We start from the raw sequence: 16,392 nt of genomic DNA on the forward strand, positions 1-16,392 counted from the left end.
AAATAGCAGTCCTCTTTCACGGAGAATTTTTCCATAAGTTCCAGTGCATTTAGATAAGTTTTGTCTGCATCTCCAGTGTCCTGGCATCCATAATGGCTTTCTTACCACCTCTCCGATATTTTTCTTTATCTTTTTCTGTTCTGGGCCCGGTTTCTCCAGGGGTCTGGCGTGCTACGCGCAGTTCGGCCCGGGGCTCAGGGTCCCGCGACCCAGGCCCCGGCTTTTGTGCGCCGCGCGCGACCCCTGCCCAGAACCCAGCGTCTTACTGGGCCTGGTTTCTCCAGGGGTCTGGCGTGCTACTCGCAGTTCGGCCTGGGGCCCAGAATCCCGCGACCCGGGCCCCATCTGGCGTGCCCAGCCCGCGACCCCAGCCCAGGACCCAGCGTCTTACTTGGCCTGGTTTCTCCAGGGGTCTGGCGTGCTATGCACAGTTCGGCCTGGGGCCCAGAGTCCCGCGACCCGGGCCCCATCTGGCGTGCCCAGCCCGCGACCCCCGCCCAGAACCCAGCGTCTTACTGGGTCCGGTTTCTCCAGGGGTCTGGCGTGCTACGCGCAGTTCGGCAGGGGCCCAGAGTCCCGCGACCCGGGCCCCATCTGGCGTGCCCAGCCCGCGACCCCCGCCCAGAACCCAGCGTCTTACTGGGTCCGGTTTCTCCAGGGGCCTGGCGTGCTACGCGCAGTTCGGCCAGGGCCCAGAGTCCCGCGACCCGGGCCCCATTAGGCGTGCCCCGCCCGCGACCCCCGCCCAGAACCCAGCGTCTTACTGGGCCTGGTTTCTCCAGGGGTCTGGCGTGCTACGCGCAGTTTGGCCCGGGGCTCAGGGTCCCGCGACCCAGGCCCCGGCTTTTGTGCGCCGCGCGCAACCCCTGCCCAGAACCCAGCGTCTTACCGGGCCTGGTTTCTCCAGGGGTCTGGCGTGCTACTCGCAGTTCGGCCTGGGGCCCAGAGTCCCGCGACCCGGGCCCCATCTGGCGTCGAAATTAAAATATTTTAAATTCATTCAGCACAGATATATGCTAGTATAATTTATGTTTTTAATCTTAGTCTTCATTAAAGTGGTTAAACACATACCCTAAATTTGTGTGTGTGTGTGTGTTGGAACCCAGGGGCTTTCTATATCCAGGCTATACTCCCAGACACATTTTTTATACTTTATTTGGAAACAGAGTCTCACTAAGTTGCTGAGAGCCTCACAAAGTAGTTGAGTCTGGCTTCGATCCTCTGCAATCCTCCTATCTCAGCCTCCCAAGCACAGGGATTACAAGCGTGTACCACCACACCCAGTTCACACCCTAAATTTCTGATGCAGTACCTCTAGGAGAATGGGCCCAAGAAATAACATTGTAACAAGCTTCCAGTGTGGCTAATAATTCCATTGTCCCCTTTGACAACCACTGTTCTCTACCATGCTGATCACACACAATGTAGAATTTCCTAGAATCACAAATCCTTTGCCATTGATGAATCTCTTATTTACAATAAACAAAAGCATTCACTCCACAATTATTAGGCTAGCATTTGTGTAATATACTATGTGCATCAGTGATACACAGATTGTTAGATGAATTAGGTTCTTATTTCAGACACCCCCCCCCCCCATAAGCTAAGTCTCCTGAAAGGCCCTGGTCTGACCAGTTAAGCTACCATCCCCCTCTGACTGAACCTGGTCACTTACCTGGAGGACCTGCCCCCTCCTGGTGCCCTTGGCCAATCAGTGAAAGGGACATTCCCCGCTGACCCCAAGCCAATTACCTGGCCGCATGACCCCCATGGGACTCTAGCCAATTAGTTCAAAGAGCATTTCTCCTATCCTATTGGCCCCCAATCTGTAACCCCAAACCCCTATATAACCCTGATCCTAGCAAATGCTTTCTCTCTTCCCGGATTCTTCTTTCTCTCTCCCCCTCTGTCTGTCTGTCTGTCTGTCTGTCTGTCTGTCTGTCTCTCTCTCTCTCTCTCTCTCTCTCTCTCTTTCTCTCTCTCTCTTCCTTTCATACTGGCCCCTCCAATAAATCTCTTGGCTACAAGGTGGTCTCTGGTGTGATCAAACTTTGTCCTTTCACAGATGAATAAAGCCAAGTATGTATCTGCTTCCAGAGGTCAAATTTTAGACAGCTAGGAAAACAAACAGCTACGATTTTATTCAATAAATATGCATAAAGTTCCATGAGAATAAAGAAGGAAAATGTTTACCCTACAAGGAGGGAAATCAGAAGGCTTTGTGATGGAGATAATATTTAGAATTTACAAATCTCTTATATTAAAATAATTTTAGATATACAAAAATGTAAATATAGTTCCTATACCCTTCACTCAGTTTCCCAGCATTATGCCAAGATTCAGATTTTGAATAAAGTTAGGATGAGTTTTGAAAGATGCATAGGAATTTATTAGGTTATCCCATACAGAGAAATAATGTGTAAATAAAAACACGGAGGTGGTTTTTACTTAAAATAATATCTGAATTTTTATGTGCTAGGCATTCTTCCCAGCCTTTCATAGTATATTATCTATTGTCTGTTATCACTCCTACTTATATTCCTGGAAGTTGAGACAGTTACCAATCCTCTGGTAGGAAGTGGACTGAGAGTTGACACTAAAATTTTCATTCTACTATATTACCACACTCATATAGTCTGATTAGTATGATTGAGAACTGGTGGGTAATCTATTATGGGTACAGACTGATACATAGAGAAAATAGTGGGGACAGGGTTCTGATAGTAGAAGCAGAAGAAAAGATCAGACAGCAATGGAAAGCCCTAGACAATGGGAGACCACAATGATAGGCAGAATTTTAAAATAAGTCCCAATATTTTTGTACATGCCCAGAATAACCCTTTCTCTTTGAGTGAGGGCAGCACCTGAAAATGTGATGGCCTCTATGATTAGGTTATGTTATCTGTGGTAAAAGACAAGGGATTTTGCAAAGGTGATTAAGGTCCCCGGTGCCCTCAGGCTGCCCCACTGGATCAGGCCTCAAATTCTCAAGTCAATATCCACATGGGCTCATTCCTTTTCTGACCTTGACTTCTTCCATTCTTGGAAATCTGTCCTATAACCCATTCCATAAGGATCCTGCTCTGCCAGTAATAACAAGAGCTTGACAAGCAATTCAGTAAAATGACTTATAATGAACTTTTGTGCATTTGAAAATCAATCATATGTTCTCATCTTAATTTGCATTGTACACCAGTTTTCTAGCACCGTGCTTTCACACAAAAGGCAAACTTTAATGGTGGGCATAAACACCCAACCTTTATCAGGTGGGCCTGGCAAGACCCCTGAATCACGGCCTGAAAGAATTACAGGTGCCTGCCCAACCCTCCAGTTCCCCAATGTCTTGGTTCGTAAAGTGCACCTCACTGTGAAGCTGCTGTCTTTGAGGGTGCATAATGCAACACAGTTAATCTGTGACCAGGGGAATACATGAAATGCTAAGCCACCCCTGGTTTCTATTTCAACTTTGATCACTTGGCTACCCCTCAGTGACTAGTTTTGACATTGAAGTTAAGTCTCATTTTACAATTTAAAATCTATTCTGGTAAAGCCGATCATGTTGCAAAGTTATGTTGATGAAAAGAACAGTTACTTTTTTTTTTTTTTGGTGGTACTGGGGTTCCTGGAAGCCCTTCTACATCCGGGCTACACTCCTAAACCTATTTTATATTTTTATTTGGAAACAGGGTCTCTTAAGCCAGCGTGGCTGGCTTCGAACCTGTGCGATCCTCCTGCTCCGCCTCCCAAGCGCGGGGATTACAAGCGTGAGCCCGGCTTACTTTTTTGTTCACCAAAGACTTGGCTTTGAGTACAAAAGCCCAAGTTTCATTTAATTTTATCCCCATCTTCTGAATACATACAGATTCCTAAAACCATGCAGAAATGAATAGTTTTAGGCTAGTTTAGTTAAAAACAAAAAAGCATTAGCTCCTCAAACAGGGTTAGTAACAGCATCTAACACTGATAATAATCTATAATATGGCATGAAACCAGTTTCCCTCTGTTTAACACAAGTGGGAAAACTTTGTTCCCCCCCATCAGTGTGCAGACAAGTTCTCTCATCCATCCACCCACTTAGTCATGCGTGCGTTTACTCGTTGTACTTACTGAGTACACGCCAAATGTCAGCTGCTGAAACTGATTCCAAATGTATATGATACAAACGCTGTCTCTGAGAATTTATTTAAAAAATTAAAAATGAAGAAATGTCTGTTTCATTTTAGATGCGTTTAATCACCAGCAGAATGGGGTCTCTTTTATGATGATACACTAAAACAAGAGCAGAGACAACCCCAGTTTACTTCACTGGTGGTGTATCAGCTGAAAGAATTCCCACCCATTATGTATGAATGCTCCCCATGGGCAATCTGTCAGTCACTTCCTAGTCACTGAAAGTCTGAAGGCTGTTTTTCAAATCAATGCATAGTGACCTACTTTTCCTTTTGGCAGTACTTTAGATTGAACCCTGGCGTATTCTACCTCTGAGCTACACCCCCAGCCCTATGTTTTATTCTTTAGTTTGAAACAGGGTCTTACTAAGTACCTGGGGCTGGCCTTGAACCTTTAATCCTCCTGTCTCAGCCTCCCAAGTACTGGGATTACAAGCATGCGCCACCATGTCCAGGTTTGACTTACCTTTACGTAACTGAGGATAGCCCAGCTAAGGTATAATATAGGGCCCTAGGTTTAAAACCTTGGTGAAGCCGGGCGTGGTGGCGCACACTTGTAATCCCCGCGCTTGGGAGGTTGAGACAGGAGGATCTCACAGGTTCGAAGCCAGCCTCAGCTACTTAGTGAGGCTCTCAGCAACTTAGTGAGACCCTGTTTCCAAATAAAATATTAAAAAATAGGTCTGGGAGTATAGCTTGGAGGTAGAAAGCCTCTGGGTTCCACCCCCAGTACCACCAAAAAATAAATAAATAAAAAATAAAACCTTGGTGAGAACTCAACATAGGAAATAATGAGAATAAGTATATGCTAATGTGTTAATGTGGATAATTGAGGTCAAAACCCTATAACCTTGATAGAAATAATGATATAGAAATCAGAAGGAACAAGATTACTGTTAGTTATAGAAATTGAGAAAATTTTGCAGTGGGAAAATGTGGTTCAGAAATAACTGGCAGAAAGAAAATAAACTTTAACTTTTGCTATTTTATTCTTTATGATTTCATAATGAAATGACATTAGCAATCAGATGCAATGATAGTTGCTTTGTGGTTTAATTTCATTAAGAATAAATGAGTTTTTATTCAATTAAAAGGCTTCTGGGTGAACTGTTTTAAACTAGAGTCTGTGGGGGGGGGTACTGAAAGCATTATATATGTTCCCTTTCCCTCAACTGTTTTCTTACAAATTTGTTGAACAATCTAATATTAACACATACAAAATAATAAGGCTATAAAGGTACTATAAAACTAAGTACCATAAAACCAAAGAAAATGTAGTAGCTGTAATCAAGAAATTCACATAGTTAGCTGGTTGTAAACTAGCTAACTAGTTTTTATTTGCAGTATCATTTTGTAATTGAAAAACATTCCCCCTCAAAAGAGTAGGTTATTAAAATCCTTTCTGTCCTCTGAGCCAACAGTGATAAGTAATTATAACAAAGATAAGATTTTCCAGTGCTCTATTTTCACAGACATTATTTCATTTGATTCTCAAAAGAACATATGAATTTGATATCATTCATTCTAGTCATTGAAATCAGGTAATAATAAAAGGACGCAAAATCGGTATTTTTCTGGCTCTACTAATTTTAATATTGCCCTTCCCCTAAATCAGTTTCTCCTGAATAATTTTAGAAATCATGTGTGCTCATGCACATAATCCCCCCCTCATCACCACTGTCCTCTTTTGCTCTGGAGGCTTAAGTTGTCTCTTGTTGCCAAAACTGGCACTCAGGCACTCAGGTCGAAGATGCCAGGTGCACTGCCCAAGGCACAATGGCCTACCTCTCCCACTTTTTCTTAAGAGAAGACACAATCTAGTTCATTCTATCCTACGGCTGCTTCAAAAGCACTTGCAACAGGGACTCTGCATCCACAAGTTTCTTGCCTTCTATGAGGCAATAATATTACTTTTTAAATTGTGACACACTCTTTTTGCTTTCATTTTGGACTTGCAGTCCTCTCTCCTGAGCATCCAGGCGAGTCCCTGAAGCTGGGTCAGTAGAAGAGCTGGGAACATGTGCCATGCTATTTTCAGAATTGTCTATCCCTTTCCACTAAAGAGGATATCCTTCTATCTGCCTCAAATACTTGTGTTTCTTAGGATGAGCTGTGTTCTGGGATGATCCTCCACACACTCAAGAAAAAGACTCTTGACAGATCCAACCATCTAATTATTCAGACGTGCCCAGACAGCTCTGCATCCCAGGGAGAATAAATCAGAGGCTCGGGCCGGATTGTGTTTCACTCTCCACAGTTCTGTGCTAACATGGAAATCAACAACTTTAACCAGTGTCAAGAGGACTTCAGGGCTCTTTCTCCATATTCAAAGTTAAAACTCAAATTTTAATTTAGGCTTAAAACAAACAAAAACTATCATAATATTTTATAAAAGACACGTGGAACCTGGATGCTTCAACATACTGCCTTATTGTGAATAAAATTTTGTCATATGAACTATAAAGCTCTGACTTGCAATGTTTGGAACCCTCCCTCATTGGTGGCAGGAGGGTCAGTCTTATCGCAGGCCGCTCCTCCCCAGTGATGCCTTCCAGGGGTCCCACAGGTCCTGTGTTCGGGTGACTGATGCTCTTGTCATCCCTCTCTCTGGCTCAGTTACTCTGCTCTCTGCTATCCTTGGGTTGTGAGTATCCTCTACCAGGCCACCGAACCTGGGGCTGTCCTCTCCTCTGCTCAGCAGGAGAGGCTCTGATTATCTTCAACAGCTCTTCCGTGTTACACACTGTTGGACTTCTGACAAGGTTGTTTCCCTCTTTTGTGCCACAGTCTCTTCTCTCTGGTTGTACAGGGGCACTCATGCCTAGGACAACATGGGAATGACCATGTGCAGACATGTTATCCTGGACATGTTTTCTCAGTTTTTCCTCAGTTTTGCACTTTTCCCCTCTATTGCCCCATATCCTTTAAGAACTCCACAAATTCATGGGTACCTTGTACATGCCTGCATTCCACTTCTGAACTAGTGTCAAGTTGTCTGGGCCCCATATAATGCACTGTGTTAAGAGTACTGGGAAAATAATAACTATGAGTAAAGCCTCCTAGAACTTTCTATGAGAGTGAAGAAACTCGGAACAGTCTATGATAGGAAGATGAGCTTCCAGGACATGCAGAGGAAGTCTAGACAGGTGGTATGGCCTGCACGTCATATCCCAGGGCCACATTTATGCATTAAATATGACTTGATCTAACAAAAATTTACTATTCAGAAAGTAAAAGAGCAAGGCCTTTTACAAGGTGATGCACGCTTATAATCCCAGCCTTCAGGAGGCTGAGACAGGAGGATTGCAATTCGCAGCCAGCCTCAGCTACTTAGTAAAGTTCTTTTCCAACTCAGTGAGACCCTGTTTCAAAATAAAGAATAAAAAATAGGGCTGAGGATGTCACTCAGAGGTAGAATGCCCCTGAATCCCATACCTAGTATTGCAAACAAAATAAATAAAGTAAATGAAGTAAGATAAACAGAAAAAGTTATTACGTGATAGTAGTTACCCCCCACACCAAAAAATGTAGGTGGACTCAGAATGCTTCCTCTACTGCTTTAAGAAAACACTCTCTCCCAGAGGAGACCATAAATAAAACAAATTACGTACTTCCAATATTCAGTACTTTGCTTTATCAGCCTGATAAAATGCTTGTAATCCAACGTTAGCCTAAAAGTTGGTCATTTTTAAATCCCCCAACCAAAGATGGCATAGGTGGAATGGTTGAGTTATACAAACAAACATATCCAATAAAATTTTCTTTAAAATATGTTTCTCCTTTAGATTTTTCAAGTACTATATCTTTAAATGATGGTGTTAACTCTGCCATTTCTATCCACTGGAATTACTCTAGTTAGCTGTGAATAGCCTAAGACTATACAGACTGTCACCCTTGTTTTAAATCTGTGCTCTGGGTCCAAGAATAGAAAAGAGATAAATGGAAAACAAGTCAGTAGAAAGTGTTACCTTAAAGCAAAATTCAGCCTTAATCTAGGGGAAAAAAATTCAGCCTTGATCTAGGGAAAAAAATTCAGCCTTAATCTTTATATACATGTATAAAGCTGTTCGGGAATTTTTCAACACTAGATTTTGACCATAGTCCTGGTCTTTGAAACATTTTTTTCTTCAAAAAATCAAAACTCAAATGAGGGAAATAATCATCATGTATTATGATGTGAGAGTGAAGAAACTCGAAACATATTATTGATAGGAAGATGAGCTTCTAAAACACGCAGAGGAACTCTAGACAGGTGGTATGGCCTGCACATCACATCCCAGGGCCACATTTATACATTAAATATGATTTTATTTCCATTTAAGAATTATCTAACTGGCCTCAAATACATTATTCATTGGTCAAAAATTTATTTCATATTTCATATGCTAATTAGATATTCTTAATTTGAGGGTTTTTTTTTGCGGTACTGTGGGTAGAACCCATGGGCAGTCTACCTCCGAGCTACACTCCCAGCCCTATTTTTAATTCTTTATTTTGAAACAGGGTCTCAATGAGTTGCAAAGGGCTTCACTAAGTATCTGAGGCTGGCTGCAAACTGGGATCTTCCCATATTAGCCTCCCAAATTCTGAGATTACAAGCGTGCGCCACCACACCCAGCTTGAGAAAGAAATTTTAAAATTATCTTTGTTTTATTTTATCTTTTTTTTTTTTTTTGCGGGTCTGGGGATGGAACCCAGAGGCATTTGACCTCTGAGCTACACCCCCTGCCCTATTTTTTATTCTTTATTTTAAACAGGGTCTCACTCATTTACGGAGGACCTCACTAAATAGCTGAGGCTGTCTGCGAACCGTGATCCTCTGGTCTGAGCCTCCCATTTGCTGTGATTACAAGCATGCGCCACCATGCCTGGCTTTATCTTTTTTTTTCTTTTTTACAAAAAGCAAGGAGGCACAATGTGATCGCAATAATTGGTAAGTATAAGAGTTTTGTTTTTAAAAATTTATATGATTTTTTAAATCAATGGACTGAGAAACAGCATCACCTGGTCTTCTAATTCTTTCACATCCTCTATGTGTGAAGTTTTAACAATACAAGACCCAATCAACCTAACTAAATTTAGAGATAGAAAGTGATATGAAAAAGACATAAAACACTGCAATGGTGACTTTGTATCAAGATAATCATTGTTCTAGAACAAAACATATGCTGTACAAACATATATACCTTCTTTACTTATTTGCATATCTAAGATACCACTCTATCTTTCTATATCAATTCACTAATAAATTGGGAGGAAAATGGCAGGCCCTATTTCTTCCTCCTCATTACCTACTCATCTTCGGCCTCTTCATCTAGTCACAGCACAGACAGAACATTCTACTGAAATCGCCCCTGCAAAGGGAATTAGAAGCACGTCTCTTCTTGTTCTTGGTGGCCTAATTCATCTGCATCACCCGGTCTCCCCTCTGCCCTCTGGATCTACTCTCGGCCCTTCTCCAGCAGCTCTGGGCTCTGGAGGGCTGGCCCTGCAGAGGACAGTATCCAAGCTCATCCCCCTTGCATTTGGACTTCCAGTTGAGCTAGTCAGAGGAGAATGGCAGATCACAGGAGAGGGGCTTTCTCTCTGCTGAGTATCTATCTCTGCCTCAAGCCACTATTCCTGCTGGATGGTCCTGTCTGTGCATCTTCCTCTCTGGGTCCCAGTGACCATGTTGTCCTTGTTCCTCCAGACCTGGGGGTGGAGTTGTTTCATGTCAGGACTGTTGAATCCAGAAACCCTTCTGAATTACCTTCTTTTGTTGATTTCTGAGTTTTTCTTATTCTTGTCCAATTCTACTACTGAGCTACTCTTTTTTTCTACATTCATTTTACAGCCTTTAGCAACCTGTATTTCCCTTTGTGACAATGCTATATTCTCAATACTGACTTTCTTGCCTTACTAAGAAACATACAGAAAATACCCCCACCACACAAACATAAATGCAATCACTGGCGGTAAGTTTGTTTTTATCTTTTTTATGTGTATGTTCCTGAACCCAGGAACATGCTACCACAAGCCATACTCCTTGTGCTTATTAAAAAAAGAAATTAAAACAGAATCTTGTTTAGTTGCTGAGGGTCCTGCTAAGGCTGGCCTTGATCCTGCAATCTTCCTGTCTCAGCCTCCCAAGTACTAAAATTATAGGTGTATGCCATCACATCTGGCATTTTTATTTTCAAAAATAAAAATGGTTAAAAATCACTCTCTAAATATCAAAAAGAGGCATATTCATCACATCCAAGGTATATGAGATAAGAAGTTAATCACCTCCCGTAATGCTTTTGCACCCTTCCCCACAACTCGTTCTCCACTTCGCCTGTCTTGCCGTATATTATTTTGCGACTTGATAGATAAAAATCTAGATAGATAAGTACTCCAATTATCCTCACAATATCTCACAGTATAAATACACCATAATCTCTACTGATGAACATTAAAAATTTCCCAGCTGTTTTTGCCACTACAAACAATGCTACAATAAATGCATATATTCATGTATTCTTACTAGTATATCAAGTCAACTAAATTCCTAAAAGTGGGATCTAGATCATAGTAACATCTAGTTTCAGTTATGACCCTTTGGGACGTCTGTGAAATCATTTTCTATATTCATTATATGGTATATGGAATTTTTGAGTCCTCTTTTTCATCCTAATCACCACAGATGCTTTTCTACTTATTATGTGGTTTCTGGAGTAATTTAAATGTCTGTACATATCCACTAACATTCTGAAGCTTCTTTAAATTTGATTGGAATCGCATCAAACCACAATGCTTATTTGGGAATCATTTATATCTCATCTCAATAATGTGTGCCCAGAGAAAAATCAAAGCTTTGACAGAAGCGTTAGATGCAATAAAATCAATCGCATGCATGCCTCTCAATCCTTAATCAGCTGGCATTACTTACATCTTTAGATGGGCACAAAAGTTGGTCAAATGATTCTCAGTATCAAGAGCCTGGGGCATATGCTTCCATCACCGCCTCAGTGACTTCAATAAAAAAAGAAATCATAAGACTGCTGAACAGCACACAAAGGACCGGGTATTTCCTGAGTATGGAGAGCCAACTTCCATGTGACTCATATGGCATGAAAAGGGCCTATTTTGGACCACACTATGCAAAGGCGTGGGAACAAACCAAAGCCATCTCCATCACCAAATTAAAGTACGATAAAGCCAACCCCGAGGTTAGCCGGTCGAGGAGTCGTGAAGAGCCAAGTCGCTCACCGTTCATCGTGATGCTGTCTTTGATCGTATTACCACTAGATGAGGAGTTTCTGTGTGTAGTCCATGGAATGAAGAGTTAGGAAGATTACACAATCAACAGGAGATGGGTCCACAGCCTTCGTGATGCCTTATGCTATTTCCTGCATGGATGGCAGTGATGCTGGCTTTGACTGCTAGGTCTTGTGAGAGTGGCTTGCATACTTTTCTGGGAATTACTACTTGTTGGTAACTCTAGAGTCTTCCAACTGGAAATGGATCTGATTACTTTTGCCAGACTTAATCTCTCACTTGAGCAGTTAATGAGAGCATTCAATAATCTTACATTGCTTAAATAAAATGCCTAGAAGTTATTTCCCCAGGAAATAAATGCCCACAGACCATAAACTTGATCTGGTTAATAGCTAACATGGGAGACATGTGGGTGTTGGATTCAGATAAAGGGCCACTATACCGTGGTGGTAAATGAGTTACTCTCCCTCGGGGCTGCTGGCCAGCATCTGAGGCCTCTGCTTGGATTGAGTGGGAGGAGAAATGGAGTGTAAGATAAAGGCAGCTAGGAGCAGGAAACTCTCCCTGTCTGAACCCACCAGCTGCAGGAAGTGACTCAAAGATCTAGAATAGGAAGAGGATTCATTATTGCAGAAATGGCAAAGTAGGTGAAGAGAGGGCAGGGGACAAGGACACAAGGTACAGATCAAAGACAGTGTCCAGGCGGCTCCTCTCCCAGCACCTTACAAAGAAGGGCCAGTAAGAAAGAGTGTTTGGGTATTTTGTGGGAAGGTCTCCATGTAAGAGATGCTATTTTTGCCAGAAATAGAAGTAAAAATCCCTCCCTTAGCAAGGTTGAGAAGAACATGGTGAGTCTCCCTAAGAATCCTTATCACCAGCCTCTGAAAATACCACTAAAAATCCCAATGGATGTCTGTGGCCAAAGTAAAGGGAAAGGGCGTGAACAAGCGCCTGGAGAGGCCCAGAGGGAGTGTGAGCATCCACCCTCCCGTCCCTCAGGGGGTCCATGGGCAGTCACCAAAAGAAACTGAACTCCTCTGTGTGCCTGCAAATAGAGCCTAACACAGACACGGTGGTGTGTTTATAATATTTTATACAGAAAAGGAACAATACGAATAATCTTAAATCAAGGGAAGAAAACATTTACAATACCTCGATGTATATAATTCACAGTGTCTTTCAGAGGAGCAGACACAGTCCTAGAATTTGGTATATTTTTTAAAAAGAATCTATGAAGTTAAGGTGGCTACTTTACACCAATATTCCAGAAGTCTCTCATATAACTCTGCAGACCATTTCTGCCAGATATTCCTAAGTCTCCAACATCCACAGGAAGAAAATATTTTCATCACTAGCATTCCGTGATTCCCTTTATAAAATTTATAATTCTATAACTTTCTTAGTAAGGCAGATTGGTGTTATTATGAAAGTGGAAAGTCTTAACAAACTTAGATGGATTTATTGCAAAACCAGATAAAAAGTATTTACCACATTTTTAAAGAACCATCCCTTGATTTAGAAAAACTGATAAAACATTACAAATTTAAAATGAAAAGAAGGCTTTTGAAACTCCTCTTTCATAGGTACATAGGTAGGTAGGTAGGTAGGTATATAGATAGATGATAGATGATATTTTTATTTTGAAAATTGAGCATGAATTTTCCCTCACCCTTAGGATACCATATATCATATTACGACTTTTTCTTTATACAAAGACATTGACCATATGGTGCTAAAGGATGCTGAGAAAGAACAGAATACAATGGCATACAACACCCCTGAGCATCTGGCCACACTGGCTTAGAAAATGTAATGAATACAGAAGTGTCACTCTTTACTGAACTCCCCAAATAATTTTCGTGTAAAATTTTAAATCAGATTAAGCATTAAAGTAAATATACATTTACTACCTTTCCCATAAGAAACTGATGTTTCCCTAGTTACAGGAGTAACCCACAGATAAGACATAACTTTATAATAATCAGTTTCTTTGAGCTTGTTTGGGGAATTAAACAGAAAACAGAAAAAGAAAAGAGGATCAGAACCATGTTTTTTCAAATTAGACTGAATTCTTCCCTTCTGGTAAGAAGTACTTTTTGTCATAAAGTAATGGCACTTTTAATAGTGATTACAAAAATGAAACCCTCTAATTATAGGCAGATGAACAAAAACACCATATGTTTTTGTGCTTTTTAGAGAATCCCTAGAATGACTGTAGCAGATTAAACAGCAGAATTTAGGTCAGGGGGCCATTTACCCAGTGTGAGCATCACACAGAGGCAGGGACAAGTTGCCCCTTCTCTTTGCCAATTTCTGTTTTCTAGTATCCTTGAGTCAAGCAACCACAGAGGCAACTTAGGAGTGTGCCAAAAATAAACAAACCACAGAATATTTATAAAGTCTTGCTGCTGGAAACAACTCTATCTTTTAGCCTCTAAGTCAATACCATCTTCAACATCTCCTGGTCAATTCCCAGTTTTCTTTCCACCAGAATTAACATATCTAGAAATTCTGGCCCATTGTAAATTAGCCCGTCTCTGAATAGCACAGCAGACTGATAGGTCTCAATAGGCTAAGGACAGAGCTAAACATCTCAAACAGGGACTGACCTGAAGGTGACTGGTACTGGAGCTGAGCAGTGGTCTTCCCTGGCCCCAAGCTCTTTGCCAGTGGTTCCCCAGGCACCAACGGATGTTGGCCTGCTCTGAGGGGGGTCAGGCTGGCTCCTTTGGTCTCCGTGACCCTTGCAGAGGATGGTGGCTCCAACGTGTGAGCAGAGGGTGATGCAGAGAAGACACCACTATTTCTACCCAGAGAGTCATGAAGAGCAGCGTCCCTCTCACCAGGCAGTGGAGGGAGCCGGAGGATCCTGTGATGCTGCTGAGGGCTGGGGCACCGTGGGGGCAGAGGCAAGGGAGCAGGTGCACTGGACTGAGGGGATGAATTATTAAATATTATACTGCGAGCTGCAGGTGCCGAGGGGCATGGCCTCCTCTCACCATCACTGGGCTGGGAGGAGTCAGGACCCACTGTGTGAGGCAGATCCAGAAACAAGGATTTGTGGCCACTCCGGGGCAGTCCAGCCTTCCTTTTGAGCCTGGCTTCTGGGAGGGCAGGGGTGGCCCTTGTGTGGAAGGGGAAGCCCAGCTTTGTCCCCTCTGTGGCTTCATCTAACTTCTCACTCTCTATCACCTTCAGCAGCACCTTGTTCACAGCCCCCTCAGCGCTGACCAGTGAACCAGAAATGGAGGCATTTTTTCTGGCCGATGATGACTGCAGTGAGCTGTCCCCCTGCTGCCCCTCGCCCCGCCACCTGGAACCATGAGCCCCATCCTCCGGTGCTGGAAGGGAGAGCAAGTCCGCCTCAGGAATCAACTCAGCATGGGCCTCTGGACAAATGCTGGTGCTCTCCTCGGCCTCGGGATGCATTTTAACCACTCTCTGCACCTGAGCAGACACGTCCTGGACTTTGGCCACCACTTTGGAAACAGGTTTCCTCCTGCAAGCCCGATTCCCAGCGGCACCGCTCCTCTCTGTCTCTGGATGACTCTCAGTGTTCAGACTTCCAGGCAAACCTGTTTGTTGATGCTGCAGCCCATGAGGCTTCCCGGGGGGCCCTTGAATGCCGTCATCATCTCCTGCCTCTGTGGAGCTGCTGTCAGGGAGCAGCTCTTTTCTTCCAAGCCTGGTAGCCTCTGAGACCATCCCAAAGCCAAGGTCTGAGGCCAGTGTCCTAGAAATATCTGCAGGGCAGCTCTCTCTCCTCTGCAGGGAAGAGGTGAGTGCCCCATATGGGACCAAGTTCCCTCTTTCCTCTAGAAGCTGAAGGTTAGGCCTTGCTCGGGAAAGAGGAAGGGAGTTGCTGGAACAGATCTGGTCCTTCCCCATCTGAGGAGCTGAATCTGGGCCTCCCGGCACTTTTCTTCTTGTTCTCTTCTGCGGGAGTGCCTCACGGCTCTCTCTCCTTCCGCCAGATCTCCGGGGCTTCTTATTCCTGTGGGTGCTCCTCTTGTTGAGGGAGCCCACAGGGGGCTCCCCGCACCAGTCTCCAGCACTCTGGAAACAGTCGTCCTCGGGGGCCAGGCTCACGGACAGCTCCGGCCACTTCCCCTCCTGGTTCCCCATGGAAATGCCCAGGATGTGTTCTGAGCTCAGTAGATCGGCCAGCAGTTTTTCCCTCTCTGCCGTGAGTTTGTAAAGCTCAGTTAGAATGTCTTTCGTGGGAGTCGGCTTGAAAAATATGTCGCCTGGATGTTCATTCGGCTGCTGGCTGAGGCTGATGATGTCTGACTCCTCCCTAACTTGGTAGCAGTTTTGAAAACCTTTATTGGTTCGGTCTAGAGTTACAGCGCCCTTGTAGGAAAATCCTCTGACTTCCCCCCTTGGAAGATAGAAGCTGATGTAGCAGAGTTCGGTAATGGGCTTGCGCAATTGGAGGGTGCAGTGAGTGCCTTCCATTTGGCCTAATTATTCATGCCTTGGAGGTGCGGCTCTGTGGTCAGGCTTCCCAGGCTCCACTGGCGAGGCATGTGATGGTGGCTACACGGAGGAGGCAGCTGACAGTCATCTCCAGCAACGAGACCGCCTGTTAGAGGAACAGGGGGAGAAAGCAGCTTGTCTGACAGTGCATGATCACCCGCCAGCCTAAGTCAGAGCGTGACCAGGACTTACCCTTCCTCTCTGGCTGGCCTCAGGCAGCTCTAGGTGAAGGCCCCAGGCCTGCTGCAGCCTCCTCCCCACTCCCACGCTTGACCAGTGGATCCCAGGGGGGCAGCTCACCACTGAGACCCTGGGAGAGTCCTCTAATTTTAGTTCCAGAACAAAAGTCCCCCAGACCCATATGAGGACTTACTGTACAGCCCAGATCTACTCTCAGCTTCTCTCGGCTGCAATTTACGTTTTTCTATAAAATAGACATATCAATCCTCCCAGAAATCTTGAGGAGAGTATTGAAATACTTAGGAAACAAGCCGGGCGTGGT

General features: G+C 43.7%; 1 protein-coding gene across 4 annotated transcripts in view; it reads right to left on the reverse strand.

Annotated features, from left to right (window-relative positions):
- FMN1 (formin 1) overlaps positions 1-15,869 on the reverse strand; it is a gene marked incomplete at both ends in the record, with an annotated part of 444,359 nt that extends 428,490 nt beyond the window's left edge. For 2 of the 4 annotated variants that reach the window (XM_080708277.1, XM_080708276.1), the window contains one exon: positions 14,021-15,869. In XM_080708277.1, the coding sequence (XP_080564403.1) occupies positions 14,021-15,869 (1,849 nt within the window). Of the gene's footprint in view, positions 1-13,966 lie in introns of all 4 variants that reach the window. The other 2 variants (XM_080708275.1, XM_080708274.1) reach the window with 2 other exon arrangements.
- Positions 15,870-16,392: the final 523 nt, after the last annotated feature.

Source organism: Muscardinus avellanarius (assembly GCF_963383645.1).
Source record: "Muscardinus avellanarius genome assembly, chromosome: 12".
NCBI lineage: Eukaryota > Metazoa > Chordata > Mammalia > Rodentia > Gliridae > Muscardinus > Muscardinus avellanarius.